We start from the raw sequence: 20,566 nt of genomic DNA, 5'->3' as shown, positions 1-20,566 counted from the left end.
ATCAGCTTTTCTCTATGTTCATGAATGCAGAGGACTGAATTTTAATAACACAATCATTTATGAATAGCATGCTTGCATAGAATGGTGATATAAAAGAACAGTTGCAGCGCCTATTTTCAGCAATCCAGGGACTGAACTCTCCACTCTTTTCACCTTACAGGTCTGGGTGTTCTGATGTGAAGTTACCTTACTTCATTGATTTTGATGGACAGATTCCAGTTTAAGTCAGAGAAACTTCCATGTATCTTAATTATCATGAAGATGGGTCTGGGAAAAATACGTAAACAGGAAACAACTTCTGGTGGAAAATTTTCAAGCCATCTGTTATGCAACTTCTATGTGTAAAATGAATGAATTATTTCAGGCTTATTATCACCCCTCCTGTTTCCTGGCAGAGTAAATCAGTTGTGTGACCCCACACTGTTAGGCACAAATGTCTCTGAAACACAGTGATACCACAAGTCCCTAAAGCAAGAAGCCTTGGTGTTTATTACTTTAAATCAGTCTAATATTTCTTTTAGTCATTTTAAAGATACACGCTTTAAGGTTTCTCTCCAAGAACCATCTCTCCTTCCAGCATGCTGAAGATGGTGGGGAACCTCATTTGCAGCTTTTGCTTGGACTGTGAGGTTTTTTTCCTGAATGTTTCTCTCTGCCTGTTGAAGGGCTCCCAAGCACAGAAACATGCCAGGATTTATATGTTGCCCATGCTTTATCACACCCTAGCAGTTAGTGTGAAGCACTGCTCCCCTGGGAACACTCCAGCTGGTGCTATGCTAGCTTGCTTTCCAAGTATCACTCCCTCCAGGTAATTACATGCTTTCCTCTTCATCTGCCACATTCTCTTCAATGACTGTTTTGTGGGGTAAGTGATACTGTAAGTGGGAAACCCATCACCATCTCACTTCCATGCATTCTGGTCAAGGGACCAGATCTGCTGTCACATGCAGAGGCTCACTTTAGATATGCCACTCCATCTGGGGTTGCAGGGACATTGTACCGTCTCATGTACTCGTGCATCTCTGGGAAGCTTTGCCTAACATAGTCTTCCGCACTGCTTTCTCTCACGGTTCCAAACCGAAATCCTTGGGATGGGTGGTGGAGCTGAGGAGACGAAATTACAGATTAGCAGAGTCATTTGCCTCCTTCACATCTGGTATTTTGGTCTGCTATGTTAACAGTTTTTCAGAAATTCTCAGCCTTCACAGACCTGTTTCTGATGTTTTCCTGCAATCAGTTTTCCTGATTACAGAGAAAGTTTGAAAATACTTACCAGGTGGCTGATTAACCTGTTTGTGTACTATCAAGATTTTCTTTAAATGTAAAAAACATTTCCCTTGAGACACCCTGAACCCCCCAAATCCATGGTTTTAGTTGGCTTGTGTTTAAATCAATCAGTGTTTGGGGAAATGTTATGAGAAGCCTCTAGGCTAGCTAGTATCCACTTTCTGGTGCTCAGAGTAACCAGTGAATGACCCTCAGTCTGGCTTTGCTTTGAAAGGATGTCTTTTATTGATTTCTTAAGAGTGAGATGTAAGAATCTTCTGCAGAAACGATAGCACAACCGTTTCCCTTCTACAAGCCTAGGCATCCTACCACAGACTGCTGCTGTGTTTGCTGCTATTCTTCACAGAGAATCTCAAGACTAAAAGTGTTGTGGACACCAAAATGTCTCCACTGGGAGCAAGAAGTTCCCCTCAGTACCCCTCACCATAGCCAAAGCTATAAGCTTGATACCAGGCTGTATACATACAGGCGATTTTTGCACTTCTATGTCCTTTCCTTCTCACAGCTGGCTCCACCTGCTGTATTAAACTCCTGAGTAGTTTGGATGTTCACAAAAGTTTCCAGAGTTTCTGTTTCTGAAGTACCCTGCTTGTCTTTGGAGTGTTTAGTAACTCATGGGGAAATTCTCACATTGCAGTGGAGGTGTCAGGCAGTGTCCTCTACTATGCCAAGCACTTGGCTGAGATGGCTGAGTGTTGCCAAGATCATACTAATTGGAAAGCCTCCAGCAATGTACCAGCCTCTAAAATGTGGAACTTTCAGAGCACAGAAAACCAAATAAAACTAAGGCTGAAGCAGTCATGCTCTATTTGCTTCCCAGGAAGCTTAAGGTCTTCCCAGCAGCTTGCAAAGATGATTTCACCATGGCCATGCTCTGCTTTGCAAAGACCACACAAAGAGGGGTTCTGCTGGTCCATCTGGCTCTCTGCATTATTATCTATAGAAAACAGTGTAGGGCAACACAAAGCTGTACAAAAGACATTTCCCACTGTTCTGTTCAATGACCCCATAGATGAAAAAGTCTATTTAAGAATAACATAGGTTGGATGTAAATGCAGACTCATCTGGTTCAGTCTGAAAAGGAACAGAAAAAGGTCTTTTGGATGGTATTCCAATGTCTTGGAAGATATGAATATACTGTTTTTCTGCTAATTTTTATCTGTAAAGTGGGCAGGTACTTTCAACATCATACTTTGCTAATCAGGTCCCAATGTTGCAACCTAGGAACAGGACTGTTGGCATAGAGGGAGTTCTGCTGTGTTTTTAGAGGTGTTCTGGACTTGATGACCACAGAACAAGCAATGCACAGTGTGCCTCCATCTGGAGCTGGCCATAGTGTGTGCTGTGCCAGAAGGACTGTGGGCGCAGAGGGAAATGTTCCTGCCTGCAAGTGTGGAAGCAACATTCAAGTGCCAGAAGACATAAATAGCAGATAGCTATGCTGTGACAATACATCATGGAGATTTCCAGCACAATGCTGTCAACCCATATCTAGGTCTATCCTTGAGACATTGAAGATGACCTGCTTGAAGAGGAAGTTTAGAGTGGGTTCCATACACTCAATATCTCAAGAAGCTTGTCACCACAGTCAGCACTACTTTTTAGGTTTTATTTCTTGGCAGCTTCAGTGAAGAAACTGAACACCTCAGAGGCTCAGAAGGGAACCATACTGCCACCTTCCAAGCCAGCTTAGGTGTTGGTTGTGGTCTTTGTGGCCCACTTTGTGGCAAGTGCAGCTGGTGATCCTGTCTTCACTGGAAAGTATCCCTCACTCAGAATGTCACCAGTCTCTACAACTAGCTAAATATATTAAGCCTCTGTGAGAAAGGCTAGAACAAAAGAGAGAGCTAACTGCACCTTCATGCAATTTTCTGTACCAAATGCTTTATTGAGGACTGTACATACTTTGTTTTGTGTTGGGCATTTTGTCAAATTTCACCTCAAATGGTGACAATATTGGAATATGTATTAGATTAAAATTCCATCTGGCTTAATATCCTGTCGCAAGTAGCACCATATGTGTGGTGGGAAGTCTTGGAAAGTCTATGTAAGGAAGTTATGTAGTGATCCCTTGCATCATATGTTCTACTTGCTTCTGGTAATTTATGCTTTCTTAAGCATAATTATGTGTCTACAACTCTGTATTTGATGACCCTTGACTCCTTTTATGAAGGATAAATCTTAATAGTGTTTTAATCCTGTGTCTTTTGGGACTTCCAGTTTTTTTGTCACTGCTGCCTATCCACATGATGAAAAGGTTTGCTTGCAGCTACATGAACAGTGGATTAACAATTCAAAATGATGCCAAAAGCAGATAAGGGACTACCTCCACTGTCTTTGCTGCTAATCTACTAAGACTGCTAAGCATCACAGGAGATAAAAACCTCATGATGGAAACAAGGCTCATCAGTTGTCACTGATCCCTTCTTTCTTTTTGTAGTCCTCCCCTGGGAAGATTCTATGAAAAGATGGAAATCAAAAGTATCTCTGTCCTGACAGGATAGGTAAATGTAATAGTCTTCCTGTGAGTCTTGCCTTATTAGTTATCTCTTTTTTATCTTTTCTGTTTTTCATTGTCTGTTTCGTGTTTCTTGCATTTTAAATGTCCTATATTGAAAGAATCAGTCTTTCAGTTCTCTTTAAAGTAGTAACAAAATCCTAATACTTAGGGATTCAGAGAACTCCTGAACTGTGAAAAATTAGCTTTTGAAGAGTCACAATTTTAAGAATCAAGGTTTTTTTGTTTTTTTTTTTTTTAACTAAATGGTGATCTGGGGGAGACAGTTACTTTCTTATCAGAAACAGCAAATATGAAAACTATCTTACTGAGAAGGAATAGTTCTCAAAATTTACTAGTATGTGGATACTACAGTTCAGTGAATAGTTCTGTGTTTTTTCATTCAAAGCTCAGTCAGTGTGAAGGTGAATAATCATCACAAAGCTGGTGGTGGATGGACAGTAGGACGGTTTGTACTTGCTGCATCCATAGAGAAGCCAGAGATTGCTAGTGATTCAAGTATAATTAAAAATAAAGGAATGTAATAGCTGCAGATCCATCTCCAGACATGAGTTTTCCTGGCACTCAGCTAGATAACCTTACAAGGTCCCTCCAAATTCAAACATCTACGGCTGTAACAAATTGAAACAACATTTGTTTTGACCTAGAGAGGTTTTCAGCAAAAAGTGAAGTCTTGGCTTGACAATTCCTTGAACCAAATGTAAAGAAAGTTATGGGTACAGATGATAAATCCCTCTTTATTCATCTCTTTAACCGCAAAACCTCCCTTTTGAAGACCTGGGAGCAAAAGAAATCACTTGTTTTTAAAAAGGTCACTGCTGTAGAAGGTAACTGCTCCTCAGCCAGTAGTACAGGCGCTGTACTTCCAAACAGCCACTCCATGCAGTGCACGGGAGCTAAGCATTGCTGCCATGCGTGGGACTTGTTACTGTTTACTGAGTAACCAGCCCTTTGAATGTTAGCTAGAAAAGCCACCACAGTGAACTGCAGACTATGCTGGCTGAGCTGCTGAGTGGGAGAAACAGGGGAATGCCAATGGCATGGGCAATGTAACTGTGTACATGAATATACAAATGGAGTAGTAAAAAACACAGTGTTTTTCAGGGATTAAAAAGCTATTTAGTGTTGCTATTTAGTGGCTTTACCCCAAAAGTTGAAATTTCTGGCAGTTAACAATATAATTTCTGCAGATCAAATACTGGACATCACAGATTTCATATTAGTAAACTCAGTTTTATACCTTAAGCACTGGTGTATGCCATGAACAGTCATACTACTCAGGTGCATCCCAAATTTTTAGAACTATCTCCCCAGCCTACTGCAAGAAAGCTACTGCCCATGAAGTTGTGAGACACATGGTGACATCTCATTTGGATCTTGGTTAGTGTGTGGAGCACACTCAAGAGATGGTCATGAGAGACCTCACAGCAAAGGGATGTAATATCAGAATTCACAGGTTCAGTGCTGTGGAATGACAAGACCAGAGGATCATGATGCATAGGTCAGATAGTTGAAGAAAAGATGACCCATCTTCTGTGAAGAGAGAACTCTTGGGAGGGAGGACTAGGAAGTGCTTCTAGGAAGTTCAGGGTGAAGGCTCAAGGTCAAGACTGAAAAGTTTTGGAAGTGCATATGCTTTGGGAATTGGGGTATCAGTGCTGCCCCTGTGGCCTCTAAGGAAAGTATCTACTGTGGGAAGTATGTGCTGTGCTGGTACTTCCAGGAACAATTTTCACTGTTGAAGAAAACACTGTGGGTAAGAAAACAAACAAAGGGTAATGTTTTCTTACACTGTGTAGGAAAACAAGGGGTAATGTGAACTCCTCCAAGTGCTGAGGAGGTGAAGTGGTTGTTGGGTCACTTGAGCACTAAGACACGCAGGTCAAGTAGTGTTTATGAAACCTGAGAGCTCCACAGAACTTCTAGCTGACAGTGCCAGGAAAAACCTTAGGGAGTTCTCAAGAGTCTTCTGTACCTTGTATAGCATTGTGCTACTAGACAAATGATGTTTGTGCTGCTTATTGCCAAAAGCAGATACTGCAGCTACCAGTTTCCTTGGCTTGGCACTTCTAGATCTTCTTGGTTTCTGTCTTCTGTTGTTATCACATCTGCTGAGTAGGAAGTGGAAAACTTGTTTTATTTGGGAAGATGTTGAGAAGAAATTGGTATCTGCATATATCTATGGCTCTGTGTGCCAATTATGCATGAAAATACCAATGTGATAAAACCACAGGAGCAAGAACAGGAAAATACAATCCTGAATGTCAAGATTTTGCATTACTTGGCACATTCCAGTTTACATAAAACAGTGGCACTGCATTCAGTGCCATCAGCTAGGCTGAGAATACCTAGACTCAGACTTGAAAAGACTCAAACATAGAAATCTCCTATGCAAGTTGGGATTTAAAACTGAAAATTCACGAGATGATTCCAGCAGCTAATGTTGACATACTCCAAAATCGGGCTGTTGAGTTTTGAGGGCTTTCTAGCAGGTTCTGGCTTCCTTTATACCCTTTCAGTGTTGCAAAGCTGTAAGACTTGGCTCAAAGGCTCCCTCCTTGGTGCCCTGGTTGTCATGTCTGCTATCATTTTGAGGTTTGTATTACACTTGGTTGTCATGTGTTTTTGCAGCCTGTAAGAACCCTAGGTGTTCGGAATAAAGCTTCAGTGAAAAGATGGTCTTGGCTCCAAAAAAGCACTACAAGCCTTCTGATCCTGAGGAGTTTGAGCTTGCTGAGAGCTGTGAAGAGACAATGAAGGTCTAAACAAAAAAAAAAAAACTGTTGGGAAGTGGAATTATGTTTATTTTCTACAGCAATTAAGTGACTGAAATCTAGGAAATGCTTTCCCAGTACTTGATCAATGGGGTACACTGTCTCACTGAATCTAATTCAGAATTATTCTGTGCATTTTGATAGCTGGCTGGAGGAAAAACTTCAGGACCTTGATTTCTAACTGGCATCTCAAGTCATTAAAATGATTTCATCATTCATTCAGTCAGCCTCTACTGAATTCAACCCATAAATTATTCTTTGAGGGAAATGAGAAAAGGGCAACCCAGTATAGAACAGAGTGCATCCTGCAGTGACACATGCAGTATTAACAAGGATTTAGCTTTTACCACCATCTACCATACTGCTTTTTAATTGTAACAGAGTATAGAAAAGTGGACTATGGCTGAAAACACCTTCCTAACTGTTACAACTTCTGAGGAAAAATAACATGAAAAAGTTTCAGTAGCTTTGTCCCATGATAGCGCTAGTTACCTGGTGTAACACCAGGTATGGTGCTTAATGGTTGTGCTGTGTATGAGCAGAACTGCTGTTAGTGACTGCATGATTTCTGCCAGGGAACTGCTGCAGAATCTTGAAAAACTATTCAGTTTCAGTTGCTAATTGCTGGAGAAGGGCAGCATTAAGTGATCTGTTCTGCTGTGAAGAACTGACATGATTTTACAGATCTGCTGCTCTGCAATGAGTCTTCTGTCTTCAGCGTATGAAGTTCTTGCATTTTATCTTGCCTTATGTAACCAATGCATTTAACTGCTTGTCTAGCTGCTAATAGATTTCTCATGACCCACTGATAAAGGAAATGCAATTGACAGTGCTAAGCAAAGTTTCAGGGGAAAAAGAACAAAGCAAACAAAATTTAAAACAAACCCAAACAATGTAGAACTCTGGCCATGGGCTTTTCTCTCCTTATCTGCAACAGTTTTTGAAAACTAGTGAATATTTATGGGGTGCAGAGGGAGATGAAAGAAAAGAAAATTATTCACAGTGAAGCACATGAATTTCAGATTCTAACAGATGAAAATTCACAGCTGAACTTCTGGATGTGGAGGCTTTGTTGAGAAACAGTCCCATGTGCTCAGGCTTGAGAAGTGGAGATGTTCCCAGGGCCTCCAGGAGATGGTGTGTGCAGAATACATTTGAAAGGTCGCTCTCCCTTTTCTGCTGCAAAATGTGTCAGTGGAGCTGATTCTTGGCTTGCCAGGATGATGTCAGATTTTGTTAAAATCCTGTCTCTTTTAATCCAACCCAGCTAGGTCATCAGTTGGCAGAAATCTTTACAGCTTCATTGAAGTCAATAAGCAGTTGCAATTCTGGAACAAATGCACAGTCCAGTACTGCCAGTTTATTCTCCCGCATTGCAACAAGAGTATATGTGAAAAGAAACTGACAAAGGTATCTGCTTAAAAATACAAAGCCTCTGTACTGCTGGCCCCTATGTGAATGCTAATAATTAACTAGATCTGCTTTACTCCTCTGTGTGCTGCTGAAGCTGTATAGCTAAGGGATGAGATTGGGGACTCCAGTCTGTGGTAGATAGTTTCATCTCTGAAGATTGCACTCCTGGGCAGTACATAAAGCTGTATAAGAACAGAACTCTGGTGAATATAAACTTAAAGGTGTGTTTATCCCTGTTTCTTTATTAGAGTTCTCTGAGCAGAGGGGTCTTTGAGTTGCAACTTATTCCAGGACAGCTAAGAACTGTAAGATAGTGTAAATTACTGTAAGAAAAATAGATAGACTCAGGAAAAAAAAAAAGGGCTCTAATTCCCAAAGGAAATAGATCAGTTTTCAGTACACTTTAGTCTGAAGTATACTTCAGCAGCACAAAGCAGCCATAAAAATACTCCAGCCTGAGTCACTTCATTGACCACGTTCTTTTGCTTCCTTCCTGCAAAATAGGGCTAATGTGGCTGTAAGGCAGGTGAAGTCCTTTTCAAATTAGAAGGAAAAGAGAGAGACCTGTTTGGCTGAATACATGCTCAAACTATCACAGTGACATGGGAGTTTTCTGGTTAAATAATCCCTCTTGTCCTTCTATCCCAAGTCTCAGATCTGCAGACAGAAAAGCAGTCACAGTTCTCTACAAGCAACTGAGGGCTGCAGGGGGAAACTTAATGTGACAGTAGCCTGAAATGTAGGCAGGTTTTTTGCCTTTAAAACAATAATCTTTCATACCCTTTTCCTTACAAACTTCTCCTGTTGTAGGAGGGTCAATTAGGCCCACACTAATCCTCCTGCCCCCTGGTGGTATGGCAGTTGACCCCAGGTACCAGGGCTGAACACCATCCTATGTGGTGACACTGTCTAAACTTGTAAGGCAAGGCTAGTGCTCAGTGGTTTCCAGCAAAGTAACAGACAAAGGTTTCATGATGCAAAATGGGTCATCAGTTACTAGGACAAAAGAAGATTCCAATTGCGGATTGTGGAACTGTCTACCAGTGCAGCCCTAATTTCTTAAATATGTTATTTGTACTGGCTTTTGGTTCACAAGTGTCAAATGAAGGTAAATTAGAATAGTCCTTTGTTACTGATAGATCTAACACTGGGTCTAAATGTTATTTTTTTCCTTCATAGGATTAGTTTGGAAGTAATTAGGAGGCATGTATTAAGCATGAAGTGTAAAAGAAAAACTATAGACTCATTTGGATGCCTTGACCTCCTGCACAGTGAAATACAGTCAACAGTATTTGACTTTCCCTGGTGTTCAATCAAATTCTATTGTATTGAATTAAAAGTACTGTTTTGTTTTGTTTTTGTTTTTTTTTTTTTCTGGAGGACTTGATTCTTTAACATTCCTGAAATCCAGGGGATAGGTGTAGTAGCTGACTCAGGACTTTTATCACTAGTAAGGTGAGCCAGGCTACTATCCAGGTCTCTGTTTGTAGATCACAATGGCTGTGACTTTTGTGAACAATAACAAATATCCTCAATGTTGCTAAGTCAGCTGTATGATGCTGTACCTTCCAGCTGCCAGGCAACAAGATCAACCTCATGCATCTTCACTGTTCTCTGCATCTTTGCTAATTACTTCATTAACATCTCCTTATAGTTCTCTGCTTGCACTACTTCTTGCAAGGCTCTGAGCTCCATCTATGATGCAGTTGCTATTTCTAGTGGTGAGCTTGCTTTTCTTCTTTTTAAAATGACATGACATACAGGTACCCTGAAGCTTGAAAGTAAAAAACTGACGTGGATACAGCTGAGAAAATGCTAAAACACATTAATTCCTTCTAGTGCTGAAAGAGCAATCTTCATGACATGCACCACATGGAATGAAGACAGCAGGGCTTCCTCCCTTCCACTAGTACCCCTATATTCCTTGGATCAAACAATTAGCATGGTGAGCTAAGGAGTGGCCAAGACAGTATGTGACAGCACAAGGCATTCTGAGCTGAAGACCTGCAGCAGTAAGGACAAAGATACAAAAAAGATAATTATTACCTAGAAGGCATAAAAAAGCAGGTCTTGATGGGAAAAGAAACTAAATTTGGAGAACACTTGAGTGCAATGACTGATAAACTGGATATGAGAGTAATAAAAATCCTAACTAGACAGATTTTGAGTCCTCAAGGATGTAACTTTGCTAAACAAGTCAAGTGTTCACCACCATTAATTGCAGAGGGAAGCTAAAGAAGTCAAGACATCTCCTCCATTAACTGCAGGTGTCTGTCATTCTTATATGAGATTGCTCTTCAATGCCTGGTCTATATTCTGACTAGACTTTGGTATTTAATTTATGCTTTGTCTGAGTTTTTTTTTGTTTGGTCTCTATGATTCTTAAAGTCCTCTTGAGTTCAAATCCTTCACCAACTCATAAATACTCAGAAAAGCACCATCTATTAATTAGCAGGCTCTGATGCTGTGAGTCATGACCTTCCTGTGTCTAATGACTTCCTGCACAGAAATACACACTTTATAGATTTTGCAGCCAACTCTTTTAATTGTAAAAAGATAAGAATCCTGCAGTCTTGTACACATACTAAACCACATGGGAGCAGTAAGATTTCTGTTAATTCTGCTGAATTTGTTACATTTTTTTATACAATTTAATGCCTTTAATGCATACTTAAATGAGTAGTTTTAAGTGTACTTCAAACTTTAACTCATACTTAAATGAGTAGCAGTAATGCATGCTATTTCATTACATATTTGATATACAGAAGTGCAAGTGGCATTTCTTACAATTATTCATCTTATATTTCTGAAGTGAAAGACCACAGGAGTCTCTAAGAGCCTCTTCTTCAGTATAGTTCTTACAAGACTTCCCTTTTTCAGGAAAAAAAATTATCAATAAACACACAACAGTTATGGCCTCACTTTGAAGCTTGCTGAACTTGATGGAAAATATCATTAAATGCAGGAGTATTTGAATCACATGTCTTATAAAGAAAAAGGCCTATAAAGTGGCTGGACCCTTCATTTTCTATGATTTGGTATCACTAAAGCTCATACGCAGCTACTTGCCATTGATATTTCTGGACTGTTTTAACACAGTCTTTAATTGATATAGTAATGGTCATAAGGCCGCTAGATTAACTGAGATTTTAGTATATCAGAAATGAGAGCCTGCACACTCACATTTTAGAGTTTAAATGTAGAAACAAAAATCAGGTGGACTGTATGTACTGAATTCCTGAGTAACAAACTCTCAGAAGTATCTTGCCTGGATTATTACTCCAAGTGCTTACTTCTGTAATAAAAAGATGGACAGCTTTTAAGAGCAATTGTTCAGACAATGGATTTGAAGAGAAGCAGAGATTTCTAAGGACTAATCCTGAAGCACACCAAGGCTGTTGAAATGCACAACAAGGCTGTTGCGGGGTGGTACTTGTCAGAATAATTGTAGATGTCTGCAGTGTATTCCTTGGGGCATCTACAGTATTTGTCAGACATCAGTGCTGGCCATGCTAATACACTACCATGCATGATGGAGAGAAGTAGGCAGGGTGGCAGGGAAGAAGGGGGTGGTTTAGGTGATCTTGTCCTGAAGTTAAGTGTCTTCAACAGCAGCCCAATGTGCTTACCTCTACCAAACAACTATAAAAGCATATTAGACTTAGTACATCATATATAATGTCTCCACTGCAGACATGTAAATGAAGTGAGATACCACAGTGAAATTGCTCATGGTGGGATTCACAGGTATAGCCCTTTTTGTTAAATGAATCTCAACGGGTTAGGTATTTTTGGTCAAAATACAAAGTGGAAAGAAGTTTTGTCATTATCAAAAGCTGTTTTGAAGGTAAAGTGATCCAGAGAAGTAAAAAAAATAATCACAGTAAATTAATAGACACAGCTACTGAAGTGTACCCTAAACAAGGCAAAGAAAAGCTGACAGCTGTCAAAGAAGTGACAATGGTGGGACAGCATCTGAAAAGCTCATTATATTGTCGAAAGAATGACACTTTTAGCAGAAAGAAAGACCAGGCATTGGACCACTATACAGAAAATCTGTCCAGCTCCTCAGCTTCTGCTGTTGTATTCTTTCTTGTTGGCATGTTTGAAATGTTTCTTCTCTCCTCTGGGCTTCCACAGTTATTTTGCCCCAGATAATCTGAACTACTCAACACACTCCTGACTTTATAGTGTATCTCCAACATGTGCGCTTGCATTAAAAGCCTGAAAGCACAGTCCCTGCTTCAAGTCCCCTTTCTACTAAAAAACCTCACTCCCTGGGGAGATTTTGTCATACAAGACCCTATTATTTGATTTGATAATGAAGAGTTTTATTGGATCTGGACCTTAGTTGCAGGCTCACTCGGCAAGGGAAGTCACTGACATTGCTGTTTACTTCCAGATAATGTCTTCTTTTCCATATCTGTGCCACTGAGACCTAAGTTACTCACATTTGTATAGTATCTCTTTATGGAAACCATACTGGAAAATGAAACATAAAGTATCCGGATTTCTGGATTTGTCAAAAGGCTGGCAGAAAAGCAAAAGAGCCAGTCTTCTGAAGCAGAATGGTAATAGATTGTCTTTTTTTGTACCCAGAACTGCTTCCTTATCAATGTGCCCCTTTTCCACTCAGCCCATCCCTGTGAGGTTGCATACTCCACTTGCTGTTGTAGATCTGTAATGCTATCACATCCTGTGAGTTAGGAAAAACACAGCAGTGGCCAGCTGCCTAGACTTGCCTGTCCCCATTTGCATCCCTACATATTCCTCTAACACCAGATCTGTTTTACCTACAGCAACCTAACCTTGCCAGTGTGGAAATGTGCATTTGCCCCAGTGAGGGATAAAAACTTTGGATCATGGCTTTGTCAGGTATAGCTGAGTATAATGTAATCACCAAGGTGCTGAGGAGCTGTACAATAAACAAGGTGATAAACAGGTTTAGGAGATGTCAGGCATAAAGCCAGCTGTCTCCAGTCCACCAGAGTAGGACAAATATGGGTAGTGGGTAGGACAAATGATCAGACCAGCCCAAAGGCAGGCTGCTGGGTTGCAGTATTTTTCTCATGAAAATGTTGTAATGTTGGGATTTCAGCAACAAGGGAGGACCATGCTCCCTTTGCTGAGCTGCAATGAGTAACAGCTAAAACACTGTACTGTTTGATCAATTAAACATCACTGTCATAACATGAATTTTTGCAGAAAGTCAGATGCTATTTATTCAGATAGTATCTAACCCTGTCTTTTTTTAACCAGAAGAGAGAACACAGACATTCCTGGCAATACTGACTCTAGATACCAGGTTTCTAATCCTGAAAAAAACCTTTAAATTTTTCCCAACTTGCCTACCTTCCTGACTGTTTGCAGTCTCAGATGGGTTTTGCTGTCTGTTGCTGACAGCCTGAAGAAATTATATGTCTTACATCACCCTGGAAGGCTGCCCCTCTATTTTGGTTGTTGTTTTTTAAATACATTTCCAAAGCATAGTAGAAGGGCATATGTATACTGAGAGCAGCAGGAAAATGTTTTAAAGTATATTAATATTAAAAGGATTACTTCTGCATCCTGCTGCCTTCTTTTTGAAATTAGTATCCACCACTGAAAAGAAAGAGGTAAGCAGGTCTGGGGGGAAAAAAAATCCCAATCTTTAAATCACACTAAAAAACGGTTTAAGTAACTAACTAAAAAGTGGTGCATGTATCTTTGTAACTGTTGTGCCACAAACATTTCCTAAACTGATTTAATGGGATCACTGACATAACTAACTGTGAACCATCAGTGTTTTTGTTCATGATTGAGACCTGTGTTTTCAGCACCTCATACGCTTCAATACTCTGCCCTGAATTTTGTAACTCAACAGACAAGCCTTACAGTACAGCTTTAGCATAACTTGATTTTGTTGCAATTGCAGAAATTTTCCAATAGCTGTCTTAGGAACTTCATGTGTGTTCACAATAATGATGCAGAAAAATAGGATGTAATGTGATGCAATTTGATTTGATGAATTAGGTGATGCAGAGTAGAGGACTAACCTAATTTTAAAGCCAATGCTATGTCTCACACAATAAAGACCATAATAGATGTGCCTGAAGCTGTGGAAATTCAGACAAAAGATCTCATTTGCTTATTCAGAATGCTCTGAATAAAACAAATACATGATTTTTGAACTTAAATTGTGCCTTAAATTGATGAAATTATTTATGTAGTATTTATGGTACTTTTTTTTCTGGGAGCAGAAAGTCAGATTATTAGTATCAATTTGCTTTAAACCATAAATCAATTTCAGAACGCCTCAAGCTAACAACAAAGACTGTTCTTTGTTTAAAATATATTTGGTAGCAACAATCTAAATAAAGTTGGAGGAAATAAGCCAGAAGTTATACTCACAAGGTCAAAACTGTATGGTCATTAGTCTGAATGCAAGGTTTTACTTATGTAACAGATGAAGCTTGGCCTTTCCTGTCTGGAAAGACATATGTAATCCTTAAATACACAGATTATGAAAGCAAAGTAAACGTTCAGTTCTTAAGTTCTTAAAATTGTGCCACTTTTCCAGTGGCACAATGTTGTATCAGTTCAGTTCACCTGTTTCAAATTAATGATGAATGGTTTCAAAGGTTTGTACCAAGGTCATAAGTATAAAACTGTGGACAATACAACCACACCTTCACTGGAGAAAGTGCCAAACAAAGGAAATTTGCTGTTGCCACCCTATACCCTACAATGACTTTTAGAGGAACAGGATGCCTTCTCATGTGCCCTGCCTTCTCTATACAAACCCTTCTGCACGCATGTTTTCATGATCATTACTTAGTAGCAAATAAAATCAGAAAAGTCTTACAAATGACCAGACTTGAATTCCAGCTGAAGATTCCTTCATTCCCTCTTGGGAGTTTGGGAGAGAGTAGGTAGAGGCAGTCCTGCTTCTACTTTTTCTGCTTCTACTTTCAGAAGCAGGCAGTTCTGCTTCTACTTTCCTAGCACAAGTACTAGGAAGTCTGACCTATTTGTAGATGGGTTGTATACAGAATAATTCATTTCCTCCCATGACAGTTCCTCAGCAGAAACAACATTGCAAATCAAATGTCTGATTACTCGAAAAATGAATTCTACTGTTTTGATGGAGAAGGTGGGGCTTTTCAAGATTTCAGTTCCGTTTTACCTGATTTAGCATTCACGGCTAATTTTGTCAGTAACACCTCTGTAAAAACCATCATGGCCTGAGAAATTACTGCAAAATCCTACCTAGAACATCAGTGATTTTCTCTCCATCCAGTGTCATTGTTTGAGTAGATCTCAGGATGACTCAAATCATCCAACTGATGAAAACAACAGCCAAAGGGACTCAGAACTGAAATCAAACTCTTACTCTGTATGTAGAAGCCACTTCTCTTTTCTGCATTGGGCAACACCAAAATCTTTCAACTTCCCCTTCACCCTTAATCTTTGACACACATCCCCTCCACTTCTATGAATGTTTAAAAATCCTCTCTCACTGATTTTTCCTACTGTAATGCTGCCAGGTAGTAACTAATTGTAGTGCCACTGCTGTTGTACACACAGATTGCTTTCTGATTTTATTAGAAACTATAAATTATGCAGCAGTGAATTTTGACAGGGCAGAAGAATGGTCTGAGTTAATAACAACAGGCATGCTTTACCTTTGGGTCATGTATTCCAGACAGCTCTTCATAGATCTTCTCTCCTACCATGACAGCAGCCAGGTTGGCTGTGTATGTGGACAGACAAAACAAACAGAAAATAGCCCAGAGATTCATTAAAAACCTTCCAGTCCAGCACTTGGGGGGTTTGATGGCAGCTGTTCTTCCAAAGAGGATTGCATAGCAGACATTCAGAGCAGAGGAGAAAGAGAAGACTTTGTTCCTATTCCTTCCCTTCGGGGTCATCCCAAAAGGACTTTTCCACTCATATAAGGTGAGGAATATCGCTGTGATGTGCAGAGCAACAAATATCCCCAGCCACATAGTCCAGTGAAGTGGCCACATAAAGGCTCCAATAGGAGCTGCTGTGTCTTTGGTCCTCACCAAGATGCCCAAGCTGGTAGAAAAGAAAGGGCTGGTAAAATCAATCACTTGGCTGCGGGCAGTGTTAATGCTAAATGATGTCACTGCCATGTGAGCTGTGCCAGCAAGAAGGTCTCCCACCAGCCCTGTCCAGTGGCCATTCTTCCAGGCTCCGTATTTTCCATCACCGACAATGTACAAGTCAAAATCAAAATTCATATCCTCAGCTAGCTTCTCCAGCAGGTCAATGCAGTAGCCATAGCAGCACTTCTTCAACTCAATGGGAATTGTGTCATTCCCTCCTTGAAGCGTTTCAAACAGGTTATCCAGCACAGCTGAATCATTGGTCAAAGGATCCAGGCACAGCTGCCCTGCTGGGCAAAGACCTTCATCATCTACATCTCTTGTGAAGACAAATGGATGCTCAATGAGAGTTACCACTCTGAGGTGCAGCCGGGTGGGGTGTTGCATGTGATTTGTATGTCTCTGGGCCTGTTCTGGCCATATCCCATAGTCCATTACTATCTTTCCTTCTTGCCAGCTTCCCAGACGAGTCCACATAGGGTTCCCAACAGGGTCATGCTGTAGATTCCAGATGAAGAAGTTGTTTTCTGAGCTGACAACGGAGGAGCCTTTCACCTTAATGTGGCCACTGAGACCATCAAAAGTTGTGTTAGCTAAAAACCTGTTCAAGGGAGACAGCAGAGTAATAAGAAGCGGACAACTGAAGCCACCATGCTAACTTAAATCAGCATGAATTTATGTTTAAGAGAATAGATTGCGCATGTTGTTGGAACACCTGGATCATAAATAGCCTTCCTATGGCATGATGAACAAACCACTTACTTTCTGACTGAAGTACTTGAATACACTCTCCTACATTATCTAATGCAAATGAAAACTCTTCAGGAATGATATTCTTTTTATTTACAAGGAAAAATCAGTGAGAAAACACATTTTTTTTCAGTTACCTTTGCCTCGCAAATTAATGAAACATAGGTTAGTTCTAAGCAGCTGAACTCACTAGATCTGTAGTCAGTTTCCTAGATAAAAATACGTATGAAAATGGAAGAGTTGAAATTATGTACAAAATGTCCTTCCAAGAAAAATCCTGTAATTTCAGTAAGATACAACTTACATAAGAGAGGCTACTGAAGTGCTGTCAACAGCTTTCAAGCACTCTGAAGTGAACAAATCTGGATTTGAAAATGCAAATTCGGCATTGGTAAATCACTGTTAGCCACTTCAGAATGAAGAAAGGGACTCAGTGAAAGATGGTTGCCCTAGGACAGTCAGGATTAATTCCTACAAAAAAAAAAATTAAACAACAACAACAAAAAAAAAACCTAAACCCAAAACAAGAAAACTTTTTAAAAATGTGCAAAAGTAGCGTTCGTAAAAGTGTAGGTCTCGTGAAGTGTCCCTGCTTTGCACTGCACATTTTGCAATGAGATTTTTTGGCTTTTACTTTTCCAGATATTCACAATAAAGTTATGTATTTCCTCTGTATTGGGTGGCAGTGTTAGCTACTAGTTGTCTTCCCCTTAAGTGTAATTCAGCTTCTGGTTAAGTCATTATCAAAGAGGCTAAAATGACATGAATAAGGGAGCAAGGAGTTGAGCTGGAAAAAGAAAATCCATTTTAGTGTAAACATCATGACCAACTGTATTCTGTTAATAAGAATGCTGCTATGCATTTTGCAGGTACTATATAAGTCTTAGTATGGCAATTCCATAAAAAGCAACTTAGTTGAATTGCTGCTAATATGGTGTAAAGTAAGTCAGGCACACGTTTCAGAAAGAGGCATTCGCAAGACAAACTATTTTGCTGTCACAGTAGAATATAACGCCTCACATTAGTTCTGGGAATTGGATGAAAGCAAGTATTGAAAGAAGTATAAAGACTACAGCTGTCATTCCAGCTTCAATAAGCAAGACATAAACATTAAGTAGTGTTGTTTACCAATAGTTAAAGCAGATAAAAAATAACCTTAAATTGATTTGAAAAGCATAAATCTGCAGCAAGCATGTGTGCCTGCATACTTCTGCCTTGTTGCTACCCTTTTGTTTTGATGACTTTCGATGGAGTTCTAGTGGTTAAAACTCTGGACCATGTATGCTTCAAAATTGTATCAGTTTCTGTCCTCAGCAAAGGGTAAATTTACAAAACTAAATAATGTAGTTTTGAGTGTGGTTGTGTGTGACAGTCTTCTCTGACATGGCTTCAAAATTTTTCCGAGGCAGTCTATTTTGAGTAGGCTGGGTTCAGGACAGACACATACATATGGTTTAAAATCCTTTACCACTTAGTCTAGTGTTAGCTAAATGATACCATAACTTGATTAATCAGTGGTGTCTGCCACTCTTTGACTAATCCTTTCCTCCTACTCTGTGTTTCATTTTTGATGGTCTACTTGCATGTCTGTGCCTATAAACATTATCAAGGCAAAGTTTATAGGAGAAGGCAATCTTAAGCACTAAAGAAAAGTTTTTGTGCTCATAAACTTATATGGTTTTCGTATCTTCTTTTCAGTCGTTGTAAAAAATTCTGCAACTTCTTTCTTAGAAGCCTTGCTAGGCTTGCATGCTGACCTATGACAGTAACAGTAAAACCACTGTAGACGGGTCTGAATGTAAAATCTTGAAAGAATTGTGTGGAAAAAACAAATAAGTGTGGTAAACAGCATAACAATTCACAAAATGCCAAAACTGAGGTAGACAAATCCTCAGATGGAATAAGCTAGCAATGTTCTGATGGATTTGTCCCCATGTTACTGCCACAGCACAACCTGGATATCAGAATGCTGCAGACCAGGTGCTTTGGGAATAGATTAAGCTATGGAATAATACATTATATTTATTTTCCCCAAGTAGAATGAGACCAGTGAAATTTATGCACTATGTTCTCTGACTTTCACTGTAGAAATGTGTGCCCATGATAACCAAGTCCTCTGTACCTGAATTGTGTTAGAAGTGTTAAAGGTACTACAAACAGATCGCTGCTGGAGTATGGTAATACTGCTTAAGCTGTAATAAGCAGCTTTTACAACAAAGCAGATGAAAATCAAATAAATATTTATTTGAGATTTATTTATTTGATATATTTATCAGAGATTTAGTAGCATTTAAATGTATGACTTGGCCACCTCATGGAGTTAGTTGATTACTTTTGCAGCTGATTTTAATGTTCTATAGTCTTGGTAGTTTAGGGACATGTATCAAAATAAATGAGGGGAACCATGTGGGAGATACATTTTAAGAACACTTTGTTTTACACATGATTGGCTATAGCTGTAATAATTTGCATATGCTTTATGAAGGGCTAGTGAAACTCATGCCAGGGACTTCAAGTAAAAACTCTCTTACTCAGTAATTTTAGGAAACAGGTATGATTATCTTACTACATTATTTAAACCAGTAATCTCCAGTGTAAATCTTTGGGAATTGCAAGTGCTGAGTACTGGATAGACACTTTGCCAATACCTGGGCATTATCTTTTCTATAGGGCTACTGACAGATTTGTATGGACAGATTTGTATGGAAATATGATGCGTATAAATGTCAGAATATGAAGGGCTAGATCCTGAAGTCTGACAGCTGAGTGAACTTCCTTGATGTTATGTCATTATGTGTGAGCTGATGATCACACTGATAGGCTGTGATAGCTGTATCAAAATTTTACCAGCATCACTTTAGTTTGACCGATGAGTCCAAAGTCTGTCATTTGCTCATTTCAGCTTTATTTGATTTTCATGTGCTTTGTTATAAAAACTGCTTATTACAGCTTTAGCATTACTACCATACTGCAGCATCGATCTCTTTGTAGCACCTTTAAGAATGATTTAGGGAAATTATTTCTTTTTCTTTCAAGCTTGATAGCTTCGCCATTCCACATTTTTCTTGGAAAGTTTACTGGAGGCAAGAACTAGAATGGGCAAACAAATAACAAGTGCTGAAATTACTCAAGAAGCTGTAAAATTAGCTAAAGCTGTAAGACTAATTAAAGCTGTAAGACAAGATGAGGCTCTGAAATTTTAATGCCTTGTTCCATCAACAAGGATGTTCTTCCCATGAGCAGGCAGGAATAGGTCAGGGAATAAATCTCACTGTAGGAGAAATGATGGATGTAGACTTACAACAGCATAACCTTCAGGGGTTTGCACATCTCCATCTGTATCTACATAGATAAAAGCATACTTTGCCATGGAGCAGACCTTGTCTTGCTCATAATTATCATTCTGCTCATGGGTGGCATTTAAATGTCTGCACAGCCAATGTGTGACTGCAGTGTTGGAAATGAAAGCTCAGATGTCAGCTGTGCCAGCTTAACTACACTCCGCAGTAGGTGAAGGTCTGTATCACTGTCTCTTCTCCATTCCTCCCACTGCATCTCCAGCACTATGTATCAAGACAGATGAGTTCACTTGGGCAGAAAAACACCCACATTAGTAAACATTCAGTTAAACACCAGATAAAAGTTTCATCTTTGGAGGCACACCACTTGCCTTGAAGCACTTGTGCAATGGACAAGGATGATCACAGTTAAGT

The 20,566-nt window shown here is 39.6% G+C and overlaps 1 protein-coding gene across 1 annotated transcript in view; it reads right to left on the bottom strand.

Annotated features, from left to right (window-relative positions):
• GRIN3A (glutamate ionotropic receptor NMDA type subunit 3A) overlaps positions 1–20,566 on the bottom strand; it is a 71,575-nt gene that overhangs the window by 18,686 nt on the left and 32,323 nt on the right. Inside the window, exons 3-4 of the mRNA XM_005155051.3 lie at positions 15,657–16,704; positions 959–1,104 (exon numbers count right to left, since the gene is read on the bottom strand). Coding sequence (XP_005155108.2) covers positions 959–1,104; positions 15,657–16,704 — 1,194 coding nt within the window. The remainder of the gene's footprint in view (positions 1–958; positions 1,105–15,656; positions 16,705–20,566) is intronic.

Source organism: Melopsittacus undulatus, chromosome Z, assembly GCF_012275295.1.
Source record: "Melopsittacus undulatus isolate bMelUnd1 chromosome Z, bMelUnd1.mat.Z, whole genome shotgun sequence".
NCBI lineage: Eukaryota > Metazoa > Chordata > Aves > Psittaciformes > Psittaculidae > Melopsittacus > Melopsittacus undulatus.
Note: the sequence above shows the minus strand (reverse complement) of the source record. Positions and strands in the feature narration are given on the sequence as shown.